Source organism: Phaseolus vulgaris, chromosome 8 (assembly GCF_000499845.2).
Source record: "Phaseolus vulgaris cultivar G19833 chromosome 8, P. vulgaris v2.0, whole genome shotgun sequence".
Lineage (NCBI taxonomy): Eukaryota > Viridiplantae > Streptophyta > Magnoliopsida > Fabales > Fabaceae > Phaseolus > Phaseolus vulgaris.
Genome location: NC_023752.2, coordinates 57,235,824 through 57,253,228, shown reverse-complemented (window position 1 = coordinate 57,253,228; position 17,405 = coordinate 57,235,824). Strand labels below are relative to the sequence as shown.

The window sequence follows — 17,405 nt, the reverse complement described above, 5'->3', positions numbered from 1 at the left end:
TGAAAACCATATAAGTGCAAAAACGTAACTACAAATTGCACCCCGTACTATATTCCTCAGTTGTTTTGGAAAGTTTGTTTAGAAATTCCATTTCCAAAAAACTCGTTCCAAAACTTATTTAGTGTGTTTTTGAAAAACCTATTCCAAAAAAATTGATTCTAAAAGATATCATATGTTTTAAGATATCATATGTTTTAAACTTTTTATTCTATAAAGTTCAATAAAAAACCAAAAATGTATTTCATGTGTTATAGAAAAATTTATTTGGAAAATCCTGTTTCAGAAATTCTGATATAAAAATTCTGTGGCAAATTCTACATGCATCTCCATTCTTTTTAATATTCCTCTGAATATAGTGGGAGTATGTCACTTTCTTCATTTTCAAGTGGTGCTGATTATTTGTACCGGATAAACATTGGTGATTGACATAAATTTAATGGTGTTTTTACTAGTGCTGGTTTATTTTTTTTTCAATTTTTTGAAAGTTACAAAATCCACAAATAAAACCAATAAGGTGAAAAAATGGAGTACAAAATTAAAAAAAAAAAATTATCCCGCACTCCCTTCCAGCGACATATCTCTTTTCCAGCCGCAACACTTTCATTCTTTTTCGGTCGCACTATTTGAGAGAGTAGTTCCATCATTTGAGTGTGTGTGAGAGGGTTGATTAGTTGTATTTGACATTACCACAACTGAAAGGAAGGTGTAACAGAGATTATTTAAAAATATGAAATTACACATCATTTAGGTTATTTAAATTTTTTAAAAGGGAGGTGGAGTGAGAATTTGCCAAATCATAGAAATCATATCTTGGAAATTCTAAAAAGATTTCTAGAAAGTCATTTTTATAAAAAGTAAAGTGGACATTTTAAAGTTATGGGGGTGCACTTGGAAATTATAGGGTGCTGGAAGAAAAGCCCAGAATAGTATGAATAACTAAGAAAGAAAGAAGAAAAGAAAAAAGTAGTGGTGAGCATGGAAGATGAGTGATCCTTGGGGTTGGACCACAATGATTTTGTGTTTTTTATTAGTGGTGTTTTCCGTTACATTATTTATTTTGCCATGTTAGTTAGAATTAGGTGATGATCTTCCACATACTTATGTAGGAGTCGTTAATGGTTTTAGTTTGCTTTGACACAATGATGTTGCCGTTTAGCTAATATGATGTATACATCTCAAACTTAATCAGATGTTTAGCTTTGATGCTTTTGGAAGTTTCTCTTATAATCTCCTTCTAGTTTATATATATCTTTCTCTTGCAAATAACTTAATCATCACCACACCAATTTGATAGGGAAAAATTAACACTTCACTCTAATTACGTCTTAAATTAAATTAGAAGATGATAAATACTTAGATGTGAGAATGAAGCTTCTTTTATTGTTTTCATTATTGTTATATTTTTTTTATTACTATTTACTACATTACTTAGTGCATAACTTTGATAAATGTATTGTTTATATATTTTTATACTCATATTATTTTATTATCATATTCATTCTTAATTTATTTTATTGGTCGACTATAAATAAAAATATTTTGTAGTATATAAGTGGGTGTAAACCTCATCTTATGAATCGATTTTGTAAGGTTGAGTTAAACGTAAAGTCACTTTTGAATTGAACTACCCATAAATATATAGTCACATGCACGAGTTGGAATGTCTCGACGTTAGGAATGTTGAAGATCTTATATCGATTAGAAATCAAAACATTTCATAAATTAAGTTTAAAGTTTGTTTCTTATTATCTTTCATCCTCAAATGAAATCATAGTATAGTATTAATTTTGCATCTTAATAAACATTGCACCCACCAAAATAAAATTGCTTATTCCTCTATCTTTCCCCAAAGAACATAGTTTACACTTCAATTGTAAATTGTAAGTAGAGGACAACTATATATCTAGGACAAAACATTGATTTTAAATAATAAGTTATAGTTTTCGCATTTTTTTTAACTCTTCAACTACATTTTTTTATTTTTCATTTCTCCTCTCTTATTTTATGTAGGCGTGACAATGCGGGTTGGTCTCTCCCGCATAGGTCCGTCTCACGTTTAGCTCGTCTCGCACAAGGAGTGTGGGCTCAATTTACTGATTTGTCCCACATAAGAGTTAGCCCGCGAGCCTGTGGACCAGCCCAAATAATGAAAATATTTTTTTTAAAATTAAAATTTAATTATAAAAAAATATTTTTGCTGTTAAAAAATTAAAATTTCTTGCTTATTTTAATTCATTCAATTAAGATAAAAGAAATATAAAGACATTCAAGTAGGAGAGCTGTTAGAAGGCTTGATTAAAAATAATTAAAGTTTTACTTTACATATAAATGTAAATGTATGAGAGTATCTTATTTTAATATTTTCACCCTAATTTTGTGGATTTTGTTTAAAATATACATAGACTTATAAGTATGAAATTTTTCAATAAATAAAAATTTCAAAAGCTTGAACAGGGCATTGGTGACAAATTTTGACAAAATTGTCGTACCGTTATAATGGAAGTTAGCAGCAGAAGAATAAATTTGACACGGAATTGGAGAAGAACAAATTAATCTACACTAAATACTATTTTTTAAGAGCTACTTGAAATTTTAATTAAAGTTGGAGACAATGTTGTCTTTAAAATATTAATATATTTTGGGGTGTTGTGAAAGGATGCAATATATTTGTTGCATGGGAAAAATGGAGGTAAGCATTGGGTCAATCTTCATTAAAGTAAGTAATAGAAAGTTCACAAAATCTAGATGGCTAAGAATATTCAATACATTTATTATATTTTAATTATTTATAAATAAGTTCATAAGAGTTTCTACATATTTAACGTAATAAATGCTCTTTTTTAATTAAACTTCTATTATTTTTTTTCTTATATTCAATCACCCAGTTGACACCCCCTGCACAGAATAAATAAAGACCGAACCAAATACTATTCACGTGTTTATTTTTTTTTCTTGGGCAAACCGAAATTTAACTATTTTTTTATTCTTTTCAGTTTTAAAAACGTTTAATTGGGAGAATTTAAAATTAAAATAATAACTTCACCTTTCGTGTTTATTTTGTTAACAAATATTTTAAAAATTGATAAACTAAATTGTGTTTTGATGTAAAAAATGAGAGTATTGAAAAAAATCTATATTTCCTTTTATTTTTCATTTAATGTGATTAAAAATGGTTAATATAGTTATTTTTTTATAAAAATTAATTAAATAAATAGTTTTTAATAATTGTAAAATATGAATAATGCTAGGACAAATTAAGATAAAATAATGTTTATCATTTAAGATAATAAATTATTGTGTAAATATTTTAAAAATAATATTGTATAATTTGGTGGGTATGAGATGCAGCTAGACTGGAGGGTCGGTTACTTCAGCTATTTTCTTTTTATTATCGAACAAATAAAGTTGTTTTTTTCTTATTACATTACATATATTATTATTATTATTATTGTGGGGGAGTGTTTGTGAATTATTCATTAGTCCAAATATTCTTAGCTATTTTATAAATTAATTATGTATATTTTTATTAAAAAATATAATCCTTTTGAAAATTATCAAGTTGGATAGCATTGATTATGCTAAAATAATTATTTTGAGACGATAAATTATAACAATTAATATAATTATATACATATATATAATTGATTATCTTAATCATAATTATAAATAAGATAATCAATAATTTTAAAATCTAATTAATTATTTTATTGATGTTTAAAACACTGTTTGCACATATAATTTATTATTGATTGAAATAATCAATCATTTGGTTATTTTTTTTATAATTTTCAGAATTCTTAAAAACAAAAACTCCAAGATGTAAAGTGATAGATTGTTAAGTATATTCTTTTCTAAAGAATATCTTGTTAATTGAAGATTACACCTGATAAGTGTAGTTGTGTATCAGGATTTTACACTTGTGCATTTTGTAACTTTGTTTTTGAGAATAGTATAACACTAAAAATTAAGTTTGGCTTATAAAAACTTTGGTTAAATAGTTTGTTCTAGTTCTATTATTATGGTGATTTTGTTAAAAATTTTAACTATTTTGAGTAGTTTGAATTTTTTTTAACGAGTCAATGTATTCTTTTCTATTAATTTAATTGTGACGATGTTACTATGATATATATACATGTCTTTTGTTTCTACACGTGATTTCTGACAATAAATTAAATAAGATTAAATTTAAAATGTTCAAAATAGTATAATAATAATAATAAAAAAATTTGGTTAACCACTTTTTTCTGGAATGTTTTTTTCTTCTTTGTCTTATTTTTTATTTATTTTATTCATTAAGTAATTAAAAAAAATATTTTTAGAAGTATATTAGTTAATAGATTTTTTTACATCCTCTTAAATGATGTCACCTTTTAGTTTGGTCTAATGCAAATCTAACTTGAAAAGTGTACCATTTATTTTTTCAACATGTTTGGATTGTGGCACATGAATGGTTTGTTATAATGTGGTGAATTAAGATCTCACATTTATCCAAACAACTCACTTAGGAAGGGCACACAATTGAGGATGAAAATGTTGTTCACAATCACACAATTATTTATGCAATGTTTATTAAAAAATAAATTTATTCCTCATTATTTTCATTGATTATTCATAATATCAACAACATAAATAACTTATACTACTAAATTAAATAAACCAAAAGATTTCACTAACGAAAATCAATTTATAAAAACATATATACTGTTGTACTGTAACGAAAAAATGATATGCCTGAAGCATTTAAATTTTTTAAAATAATAAACTCTTACATGGAATATATACAGTAATATTTTCTTTTTACCTTCTTCAATTTTTAAAATACAAAATTAATTTTATTAATTATTTATTTATTATTTTGTTACTTTATTAGTTTACCAATTTATTATTTTGTTAGTTTATTAATTTAATGTATTGGTTTAATAATGTATTAATACATTAATTTATTATTATTTTATTCTTATATTATTTTATTAATTATTACTTTATTAATGCTTTTTAACTCATTATTTTGATAAATTCAGATTATTAATTTATTAGTTCATTATTAATTTATTAGTTATTATCTTATTAATTTATAAATTTATTAGTTTGTTATTGATTGCTTTCTTTGTGCCTTAATTTATTAGTGCATTAATTTATTCTTCTATTAGTTTATTGATTTATTAGCTTATTATTTTATTAGTGTATTAATTAAGCATGGAATATAATATTTATAATGTGAATTTTCATTTTAGAAATACATATTAATCTTAATTCTTTTTAAATTATTAAATAAAAAAACCAAAACATTTGTTTTAAATAGAAAAATAGTGGTAGTCAGTGAGGGAATTTTGTATAAAAATCATTTAACTAAAAATCTTAAAATTAAAACACAACTTTAATTTTAATCACGAACAAAAACTATGTATCCCACAACTTCTTCATTTAGAATCATAATAAATAAAAAAAAATTATAATTCTAATACAACTTCTTTGTTTAAAGTCATAGTTGATAATAACAAATGTAACTTACATTTACGTTTAAAAGCAGTCATAAATCGATACACATACACGATCCATGTTATGCTTATTTCCCTCTATCCTCTGTTTGAAAGAAATTTCTCTTGTTCATTATGAAATGAAATATAATAAATAATATAGAGAAAATAAAGGTAACATTATTGTTTGTTTATTATATATTATCTGTCATGTTAAATTTGAAAGTTTTGATGGGAACCTTAGAAATTATGCAGCAAGTAACATTTTTAGATTAGTTGACTTAAGATTTGTTGAATCTACACTCTATCCTTGGAGTGGGGTTCTGAACTCAACTCAACACAACACAACACAACACAACACAACTCTCTCTCTCACCATCAATTAAAGTTACCTTAAAACCTGAAGAGTGAAAACTGAAAGACAGCAACATTGTGTCCACCAAAGCTCCAAAAACCACCATCCTTTGCTATACAGACTGTGACTGCTACCAACTTTGAAGCTGCCTTTGAGATCACTCCTCTCAATCCCCTCCTTTCACGTATTCTCCTAAACACAAGAACAACCACTTCCATCTTCAAACTCAACCACATGAAAGCTTTATAAAAAAAACTCAACCAAAACTACAACAACAATAAAATAAAGTAAAGTACTTATACACATATTAAAAAAAATATGTAGATAGCTCCTAGCTTGAGAATTGTGAAAGACAACTTTCCCTCCACCAATAACCACTTCTATATCCTTCAAAGACAAGACCATTTCACCAAACCTTAATTAAACGAACAAACCCAACCTAATACCAGAATTTCAATGTCTCTCCTTGCTCCTATCCCTATATTTCTACCTCTCTTTGCTTCTTCTTTCTTCAGAGATTATTGTTGTTTTTCTGATATCACTTCTTTCTTCCGTCTCCCCCATGCAGCCTCTTCGAAGAAAAACTCCTCTATTCACCTCAGAAACGGGGGCGATGAAGGGCCGCAAGAGCAACAACCTCTCCATTTTCGTGGTGGTGTTCTCCATATTCCTCTTTGGTCTCTTCATGTACAGTGAGGACGTTAAGTCTATTGCTGAGTTCCCATTTTCGAGTCACAAAGCGCATGAAACACAAGAAGGAGTACGGAAAGAGGTTGATTCTGTTCAAGGGGGGACAAGAAAGGACGTGGAAGAGAGTGGTGTTGCTCAAAGGGAGGCTGAGAAGGATGTGGAAGACACTGTCGCAGTCACGGTTTCCAAGAGTTCAAGGGCGCAACTAGAGAAGAGTGGCGGTGAGGATGAAGATTCTGATGAGGCACAAGAGCGTGTTGATTTGAAAACTGCTGTGGAGAAAGAGAAGAAGATTGAACTGCCACGTGCGGAGGAAGAGGAAGAAGTGGAAGAAGAAGAGGAAGAGGAAGAAGAGAAAGTTGAGTTGCCTCCAGAAGATTGTGACTTGTACACTGGGGAGTGGGTTTTGGATAACGAGACACACCCTTTGTATAAAGAAGATCAGTGTGAGTTTCTCACTTCGCAAGTGACATGCATGAAGAATGGACGACCTGATTCTTTGTACCAGAACTGGAAATGGAAGCCGAGAGATTGTTCTCTGCCAAAGTATGAATTTATGTTCTTTTAGTTTCCGTTTTTTGTTCTCAGTTTTTGTCTTTTTCTTTTGCAGTGTTCTTATATTGGTTGCGTTTTTATGAACTTGATAAGGTTCAAACCGAAGCTTTTGTTTGAGAAGATCAGAGGAAAGAGGCTTATGTTTGTTGGAGATTCACTGAATAGGAACCAGTGGGAATCAATGGTTTGTATGGTCAATTCTGCGGTTCCTTCACATAACAAGACCTGGTACAAGACTGGTTCTCTTGCTATCTTCAAAATCGAGGTTTGTAATTCAGTTTCTCCTTTTCTCCTGTTCTTGAAGTAAGACTATAAAGAAAGACATTATATTATGGGAATGAAAGATGAGTTTCTACATCAACTCTTTCTTTGAGAAAAACAAGGAAAAAAATTGAATTTATCGAAAAAGTTTAATTTCATTTGTTTTAGTTTCTCTTTCCTATAATGACCTTCTAGAAAAACTCCTATAAACATGCTTTGTATAAAAGATGTTGTTTGAGTGAATTTTTATTTCAGGTGAGTTTTCCAATGAAGAAGTTAAAAATACTCAGTTAGATATAAAACATGAGAATTTATTGAGATTATAGTGATCCAAGATTTCAGCCCCATTTGATGTATTGGAATCATTTTGTGCATGAGTGTGGTGGGGCCCTGAATTTGATATGAAATTTTTTAAGTTCCAAGCTACCTACTTCTTTGGCCTTTGTGTGAAAGTTCTTGTTTTCGGATTGTGGCTATCTCTTGGTAGTTAAGAAAGCACACATTTTGTCGGGAATATTGAATTAACATGGCTTAGAAAGCACACATTGTTATGTTTGTGTAGGAGCCAGAGCATGTTACCACTGTGGAATTCTATTGGGCACCATTCCTTGTAGAGTCAAATTCAGATGATCCAAAAATGCACAGCATATTGAACCGTATAATCATGCCTGAATCGATCCAAAAGCATGGAGTGAATTGGAAGGATGCTGACTACTTGATCTTCAACACCTACATTTGGTGGATGAACACTTTCACAATGAAAGTCTTGTAAGCACACATCATAACTCACTCTATCCCATTAATTTTTTTTCCCTTTCTTTGAGGTTTCGTAATTTTCAAGGAAATTCTTGGGTTTGAGTATTCTTGTGTGATGCAACAGACGAGGGTCATTTGATGAAGGGTCCACGGAGTACGATGAAGTTCCTCGGCCAATAGCATATGAGAGAGTCCTCAAGACATGGTCAAAATGGGTAGATGACAACATTGACCCAAACAGAACCAAAGTTTTCTTCAGCAGCACGTCCCCTCTGCATATAAAGTAATTAATCACCGCATCTTAACTTTATGCTTTTTCATATTTAAATTTGAAGAATCAACTTGCATTCATTTCATAATATGAAACAGTGATGTAGACGCAATATGTAATATAGAATTATGGATAAAGACATGCAGGCACAAGAAAATCGAAGTCTCTCTCTGTCACTAAGTGTTGAGTCATATCCAATAAAAAAAACTCTATAAGCATCTTTCAGTGATACAAACGAATATTATTTTTTTAACATACACTATTTCTCTTCTTTTTAACATCTTTTTTCACCTGTTAATGAGGTGAAAATGATCTAGGAACACCACATGATATAACACATATTATTCACCAGTAGTATAGTTTTGAAATGTTTGGCTTTTCATATTTGGTAACTTGGACCATCATTTTGTTGCTTTGAAAAAACTAATCTACTAATCCATTCCTATGAGTTGTTGACACCATTTAGTACCAAACGGTTTAACCCACTTGCAATTTTCCATCAACTGTTAATCAATGAAACTTAGAGTACACAACAACATATTTGTTATGCCATTGGGTAGGACAATCTCCAGTGTAAACCATTTAACATGATTGGTGTCTTAACTTTTGATAGTTTAGTGTTGGTGGTGACTCGCTACCACATTTTTCCTTTTTTACAAAGTTTAAAGTTACCATGTGCACCTCATAAACTAAGAATATAGTTTTTAAAGACACTTTGGATTGAAATATAAATTTAACCATGTGATTATGTAGGCCTGAGAACTGGAACAACCCAGATGGAATAAAATGTGCTAAAGAAACCACTCCTGTTGTGAACATGTCAACCCCATTGAATGTGGGCACAGATCGTCGACTTTTTGCAATTGCCAACAATGTGACCGAATCAATGAAGGTGCCAGTGTACTTCATTAACATCACCACTTTATCAGAGCTGAGAAAAGATGCGCACACTTCTGTTTACACCATACGCCAAGGCAAAATGCTAACTCCGGAACAGCAAGCTGATCCAACTAATTATGCAGATTGCATCCATTGGTGTTTGCCGGGATTACCTGACACTTGGAATGAGTTCCTCTATGCACGGATCATCTCTCAATCTTGACCTACACCAAAGATATATTCACACCTGCTTTTATTTCCTTTTCACTATTTCCATAATTGTTATTATTTCTCCTTTTTCCCTTGAATGCCTCACATTTGTTTCAGTTTTTGTAATTTTTAGTCACCTTTTTTCGACATTTTTTCTTTTTAGGAATTGGGCATTTTTACCTCCTTTTGTTACTCTGTTTCTTTCTTAAGCCAATTTAGCCATGTATGGAAACACAGCAAGATCCTTAAATGTACAATGAACCCTTGAATGAAGAGAAAATAAAACAGAAAGTTTAGTTTATTTTCTTACAATAATTTTCAGTTTCTAAATAGTTTTTTTTTGTCAATTTATACATAATTATATACTATGATACTACGTCCGTACATGTTTGAAAATATGATAACTTCGATTAGAGAATAAATTTTATACTTCAGAAAATGCATCTAATTTTGACTCAAATAAACCGAGGCCAGGCTCCTTAAAAAACTAGACCAAATAAAAAGGTGCCTAACTTCAAATTTACGACCAGTTTGTAAAGAAATAATTCTATAATTACAAAAAGAAATTACTTATTGAAACAAGCTATTCTTTTTATATCCTGTTGGTATCTTCTGTGAGAAAGGTTTATGCAAGACACATTGAAACATTATTTGCCTTATTATGAAGTACCTCTTCCACTAAACTTAGTTAGTTCCCTTGGTATTAAATTTTTTTATTCGAATTTAGTTATAAAAAAGTATCATTTAAAAAGTTAATCTCATTCTTTATCAAAAGCCACGGCAATTTTTAAAAATAATAAAAAAGCTTTCATCAGATTCATATTTTTTTCAAAATAATTTTCATTTTCCGCCTTTCAAATGAAATTGCTTTTTTCATGAAAAAGGCTAAATAAATGAGCTCTTAATATCACTTAATAGAGCTATATTAAAAATAATAGCAAGCACATTTTACTAAATATTGATTTCTATTGAATGAGGCTTGAATGTAAAATTCAATATTTTAAAATGTGACCAAAAAATTGTAGATACGTAAGAAACCTATGAAAAAGATGACCTGTTTGCACTAGCTCTAGCTAGATGAGACTAGCTTTAGCTAGTAATTGCATCACCCTGCAGTGTAGGACTACTGAACATTAACATTTGTAAATCAAAAGATTACAGTTGACATCATCACCATAATAATAATAACAATAAATATTACAGCTGATAAACAATCATGAGAAACATCTATCTATCTCACTGATCACATGAATGTGAGTTCTTGGAAAAAACAGACGCAACAAGGGAACTGAAGATGACGACATAAGCTTAGGTTTAACTCTATCTATAGCTGTTCTAATTACAGACGATGCTGGTACATCAAACCACTGAAGGAACCAAGACAAAAGTATTGAACGTTTATCTTGGGATTCTCCATCAGGCCATTTTCCCAGTTTCAAGTAGTTATGGAAATCGTCCTTCAATTCCTGGGAACAATTTAGGAGCTCTTCCACCTGCTTCCGAAGCGAACCAACAAATGTTGATTGAACAATTCCTCCTTTAGGAGCAGACAATTTTCCATTCATCAATGCCTCGATATAAGTTAGTGCAAGCTGCAAGCAGAAACAATTAGCATCGAGTCACACACATGCTTATAAGAAGTGGGCCAGCGGCCTAGTGCATGAGGCTCCGCCCATTATGAGGGCCTGGATTGGGTCAAATGTATGCTACCAACTTAGCGGACAGGAGAGGCAGATTTTAGTTATGACCAACCATGACTGATACATCAAAAACACAAGCAAACAATCTTCCATTGCATCAAGACTCGCCCTCGTGCAGAAATTTAAGACTTAAAGAATTAAGATTTATTTTGATTTAAAGATCAAATCACAATTAGATTTCAAAGCAATGAGTATAATCTAACTCGGTCTAGCCCTACGGAAACATGAGACCAATGGCAAAAACCATAGTATTAAATCAGATATTTTAGGAGTTACACATAGAGTGGAATAAACTACTTGATGTGGTACTCCCATTTAATGAACTAGTATTTTATGTTAGGTTCTCCTCGTGGTTTAAATCCTAACAATTATAGGTGTTTTTTTTAGAGTTGGTTTATGAGAAGAGCTAAAAATAGAAAACCAATTGATGAGTGAAGCCATCAAAGATAAAAGGGGTGCTAACGGATTAGTGTTGATAGAGTGAAGGTGGTCGTGGATGTTGGCTATTAAAGAGGGTGGCAATGTGACGAGCCTCACATTGAGTATTACTTGATGTGGTATGGTACCTACAAATCGAGGTTCTCCCACCTAATGGAATAGTCCTTTAAGTTGAACTCTCTTATTTTATTGTACTTAAATCCTAACGAAGATCACCATCGCTAAGAAAACAGCTGTGTACCTAAAGAGCTGAGCATTAAAACCAGCTTAGAGATAGATTATTATTTGAAAAAGAAAGTATAATTATCAAGACTAAGCATAGAACTACCTTAAAACCAGATATAGAGAGTGAGTCACCAAAAACAATGGCACCATTAGTAACTTGTTCGGCCATAGATTCAACAGTTGTGTACAATGACAAATAAACCTGCATAATAAACCCATCAATAAAGCAGAACATCATAACATTCAAATTTTATAAAGTGCAAAATCTGATTATCTGATGGTTTACAGAAGCATAGACATTAGACCAAATTTTATTTATTTACATGCACACTGTAAGAATCATGTCTCTAATAAGACACTACTAATCTCAAATGTTTATATCATGTAGACAAGCTCATTAAATTCCACGCTATTTGATAATTATAGTAATTTAGCACATCAGATTAGCATCATGAAATCTAAAACAGAAGAGATTATTTAGTACAATATTTACTTATGATAAGACAGTTATTTGAATTGTGGCATGTATGATCAACATGGAAATGCAACCAGCATAGAAAGATTTAAATTGGGCCGTCACTATTTTTTGAATTTAGCATATACAAATTAACCTTCTTTATATATTACCTGTAAAAGAGCTGGTCTATCCTTGCTCACACACTCAAATAATACTTGCAAGCAAAATTCCTTGAAATCAACATCAGATCTGCAAGCATTTTCATCAATTTATTTAGGTATTGCACCATCTATACAAAAAGAAGAATGTCATACAATCTGCAAGAGGTCTGCATAATTAGTTATACTTAAATCTTCTTTGAATCATCATCTATGATCTTCAATGTGAATCTCAGGAATAATAGAATGTAAATGGTTTAAGAACCAAAAATGAAAAAAGAAAACAACCTTTTTTAAGGAAACCCTCAATCAGGCATGCATGGTTAATATGATACAAAGATAGATGAAAGTAACCTGACACTCTGCATCACTTTACAGCATGAAATGTATTGTATCTGTGTGAACTGAAATTCCACATAGTCAAACTAATATTCACAAATGAGGCTCCCCTACCACCAATCAATCACAATATTCGGCTAAGATGACCTCATCTAACCGATAATGTTTTGTGCTTTTATGATGTCAAAGTGAATATTAATTTTCTGTGTGGTATTTCAGGTTTGAAGAATAATTTTAAGACTAAATATGCCTCCATATTCCCAGAGGTGACAGGATTATAAGAAATTTTATTTAGCCAGGTGGCTGGGGATAATATAATTCATTCAGTTAAACGAGAGATTTCTCACAGGCCACAAATAAATGTGGATTATATCTTGGTAACCAGCTGTCCAAAATTATTGCCATGCCATTTTTCCAAAGAAATGTTTTATGGCAAAAGGTAATCGAATTAAGGGTAAAAAAATTTAAAAAAGGTTTGGATATTAGGGACAATAGAACAGTAGACTAGACAATGGAGGAGAAAAGCCCCATTTCATTCATATATTTCAGTGATACAAGTGCATATGTACTAGATATTTACTTACAGCTCAAAATAAATGATAGGATGGAAACTTATATACAATCAGAATGAAAAACAGCACTAACAGAAAGGTTATAACGGACAGCAAGGGTGCATAGCAGCACAGTAGCAAATGATAGTGGGATAGCAGCAGCAGGGGATCACAGCACAACATTCTAGATGTCTCAAGAATGATATTACTTTCAAGTTATAAGCAATAACAGAAATTGGAGAATCATTTGATTTCTTATCTCGAGCCTTTTCATGTGGTATATGGGCTACTTGTCTTGAATGGGCTGCTATTCTGAAAGATTTTTATTTTTCAAATTCAGTTTTAATCCTCTACAATTTTCTGTCCTATTTCTATCCATCTAATTAGAAAATACTTCATGCAGGTTGTGTTTGGAACTCTATCATCATAGAGTGTCTAGTGGTGGAGTGTCTAGTAGTAGATGGTCTGACGTAGTGGTGGAGCGTCTGGTAGTAGATAGTCTCATAGAGCAGTAGACCGTCTAGTATCTATAATCAATCATGATTGTTAGTTATATTCTGTTTTTCTATTCTTACTAGCTCTGTACCATCCCATCTCCTATACAAGCGTTAGTTGTTTGCGTTCTTGGGTGATGCCATGCCACAAGCTTGACAGTTGTATACTTCTTTATTTGTGTTAGATATGATGAGATATTATAGATATTACTAGATATCTTTATTTATGTAATGGGCTTAGTCCATATGTTTTTTTTCTATATAAACACAACCCTATGCGTTCAATATACACAAGGGATTTACCTTATTCTTTCTTTTCTTTTAATATGGTATCTAGAGCACAGGGTTAGGGTTTAATTTTTATTGGTGAACCCACTCTTTACAGCCTTATTAAGGAAAGAAATAATAGATAACGAAAGCAAGAAATAATGGGTGACTAAAGTTGTACAAATCAAATCAAATCCAATCACTAACAAATTTGTCCTAATAAGTAGATAATGAAATCTGCACTTAATTACAGAATAATTCTCCTAATTATGCAATAGTCTCCATTGGTGATAACTTGATCTGTTGGAAGAGCAAGAAACAAAGTGTTGTAGCGAGATCTAGTGCAGAAGCAGAATATAAAGCTATGGCCTCAGCTACTTGTGAGCTTATTTGGCTTAAACAGTTACTTAAAGAATTGCAATTTGGAAAGGTCACTCAAATGACACTTATAAGTTATATGTGATAATCAGGTTGCTCTTCATATTAGTTCAAATGCAGTTTTTCATGAAAGGAAATATTGAGATTGATTGTCATTTCATTCAAGAAAAGATTATATCAGGAGATATCAAGACTGAGCTTATTAATTCAAATAATCAATTAACAGATATTTTTACTAAACCCTTATGAAGGCCTAGGATTGATTACATTTGTAACAAGCTGGGTACATATGATCTATATGCACCAGCTTGAGGGGGAGTGTTAGATATTATTAGATATTATGAGATATTATAGATATTGCTAGATATCTCTATTTATGTAATGGGCTTAGCCCATATGTTTCTATTACGAAGTGGATTTTAAGCCTAATTCAATCTCTTAAAATCGGCTCATGGGGTGAGGTTTGCACCTACTTATATACAATGAAATATTTTCATCTCTAGTCGATGTGGGATCTCCAACACACACCCCTCACGCCGAGAGTGATAGCTCGTGCGTGGGACAACATATTATGGGTGGTCCGATAATGACTCGATAGCAAGTGGCACAATAGGCCCAACAAACACTCACTAGGATAGGCTTTAAATGGCTCTGATACCATATTACGAAGTGGACTTTAAGCCTAACTCAACCCCATAAAACCGACTCATGGGGTGAAGTTTGCACCCACTTATATACAATGAAATATTCTCATCTTTAGTCGATGTGGGATCTCCAACAGTTTCTTTTTCTATATAAACAGAACCCTATGTGTTCAATATACACAAGGGATTTACCCTATTCTTTCTTTTCTTTTAATAATTTGTTCATCTTTACTTAGTAATGAGACTTTGCTTCCACTTATGTGTTTTGTTTTCCTTGCATAGTTCTTTTCATTATTCTTTGCGCTCATTTGACAATCTCCACACCACTTTACTTTTAGTTCTAAAAGTGGTTATCCTTACATTTAATGACAGCTATAAACTGCTAGAAAAGACACCTTGAGGATAAAAAAGGGAGTATTTCCAAATTAAAGGAATGAAAATAGGTGAAATTTTTTTTTGGAGGACTACAACTAAATCAGGAAAACTTTAGAGACAAAAAGAATTTTTTTTCTATTGATTGGAAGGATTTAGAAACTAATACTTTGTATATGGACAATTAGTCACGATTTAAAATAAAATATTATGGCCTCCTTTGACTAATGTAACTGATCCCTACCACCTACTGTGAAAAGGTTTGGCAGTGGTTGTTGATTCTTTAGGCTTCTGAAATTTCCATTTTTTTCAGAAAATTATATGATAGAGAAGCTATTGCACCTTTTGCTTCTAATCTTGATATAAAAATCTGCAACATTAATTCTACTTGTGTATTTACTTGCAAATCTTACTTTCAGCTTCTCATACATTCTCCACTAGGGTGAGATTGCCTTGGCAATCTGTAATTCTAATCTAAGGTCTAAACTTTGCGTGGACAACTCAACTCTTTGGGTTAGATGATTTAAAACAACTCTCTCTCCTGATGTGTTGGGTAGATCCAATTCTGAAACTGCTTCATTTATTCTTCACACCATTCCTTCGAAATGAACTTTTTGGCATTTCAGTTGAGCATTGGGGTTGTTCCAGTCTGTTGGATCAGTTTCTGCATATATGTTTTTGGTGGTTTGGTAACTAGTAATTGGTAAGAAAAGAAAAATATTGTGCCAATGTGCTATTTTTATTTTGAGGTTTTTGTATGGAATGCCCTCATTTCCAAGGGCACCATCTTACCTCTGAATTTATGACTGAGACAGAATCATTGTCACAGTTTCTCTTGTGTTCAGCACATGTCTGTATCGGACTTACAGATCAGCAAAGAGAGTGGACAGCTCACCTACACCGATTAGCTTTCAGAGTTCCCTTTGCTTGTATATGTACTTTCTTGTTTTATTTTGAAATTGTTGGGGATTTCTCATATTCCAACCTTTTGTGCTTCGTTCTTCGGTCAGAATCAGTCAACATCTATTATAATCTGGTAAAAAATATTACCAATTTAATTTATTTGCTGTAAATATCTAAGTGATTAGATTAGACCGTAAATATTCAGTAAATTAGGGAACCAGACTTTATTGCACTGATATTATGACAGGAATTCTGTAGTTTCCTTTCATGTTGTGATCTGCCCTTGTAGCATATTATTTCCCCCTCTTTATAAAAGTATTGTACTGTTTGACTGAAGTGATATTGATAATAACCACCCAAGCAATTGGGAAACCATCCCATAAAAGCTAGTTGTTAAGATAGGAGAACCACCAAACCACTTAAGTATTCCAACAAACATCTTATTATGCTATTCGACATCGAGCTTAGACACCTCATAATACTCAAGTCCATATCATGGCACGACCTCTAAATCAATATCCCTGTGGCTAGCACAGCACACTGCTTGAATCAGACTCTCCACAGGTTGCTCTTTATGAGACACTAAAATCAACTTTGATACGGTGATACCAATTAATAAGTAACTGTTGGAGATCCCACATCGACTAGAGATTAGAGCCTTTCATTGTATATAAGTGGGTGCAAACCTCAACCCTATGAGCCGGTTTTATGGGGTTGAGTTAGACTTAAAGTCCACTTCTTAATATGGTATCAAAGTCATTTCGAGCCTATCCTAGCGAGTATTTGTTGGGCTTATCGTGATGAGGAGACTTTTGCTCCAGTGGCAAAAATGAATACCGTCAGGATTATCTCTCCCTGGCAGCACACTTTGGTTGGGCAATGCATCAATTTGATGTTAAAAATGTCTTCTTGCATGGAAGCTTGGAGGAAGAAGTATACATGGAGATTCCACCTGGTTATGGTATTGCTAATGAAGGGAATAAGGCGTGCAGACTTAAGAAGGCCCTATATGGTCTTAAACAATC

General features: G+C 31.7%; 2 protein-coding genes across 3 annotated transcripts in view; one reads left to right on the top strand and one right to left on the bottom strand.

Annotated features, from left to right (window-relative positions):
* The first annotated feature begins 5,719 nt into the window (after positions 1 to 5,719).
* On the top strand, positions 5,720 to 9,755 carry LOC137825815 (xylan O-acetyltransferase 1). Of its 2 annotated transcripts, XM_068631603.1 has the most exons (6): positions 6,109 to 6,290; positions 6,401 to 7,068; positions 7,171 to 7,342; positions 7,901 to 8,106; positions 8,219 to 8,377; positions 9,119 to 9,755. In XM_068631603.1, the coding sequence occupies exons 2-6, from the start codon at positions 6,446 to 6,448 to the stop codon at positions 9,465 to 9,467; spliced, it is 1,509 nt and encodes a 502-aa protein (XP_068487704.1). In that variant the 5' UTR covers positions 6,109 to 6,290; positions 6,401 to 6,445; the 3' UTR covers positions 9,468 to 9,755. The 2 variants fall into 2 exon arrangements, with proteins under 2 accessions (XP_068487703.1, XP_068487704.1); XM_068631602.1 differs by having other exon boundaries at positions 5,720 to 7,068.
* An 817-nt stretch (positions 9,756 to 10,572) lies between these two features.
* Positions 10,573 to 17,405, bottom strand: part of LOC137824179 (anaphase-promoting complex subunit 1) — a 33,984-nt gene continuing 27,151 nt past the window's right edge. Inside the window, exons 35-37 of the mRNA XM_068629662.1 lie at positions 12,445 to 12,523; positions 11,921 to 12,019; positions 10,573 to 11,046 (exon numbers count right to left, since the gene is read on the bottom strand). Of these exons, the coding sequence (XP_068485763.1) occupies positions 10,669 to 11,046; positions 11,921 to 12,019; positions 12,445 to 12,523 (556 nt within the window). The 3' untranslated portion in view covers positions 10,573 to 10,668. The remainder of the gene's footprint in view (positions 11,047 to 11,920; positions 12,020 to 12,444; positions 12,524 to 17,405) is intronic.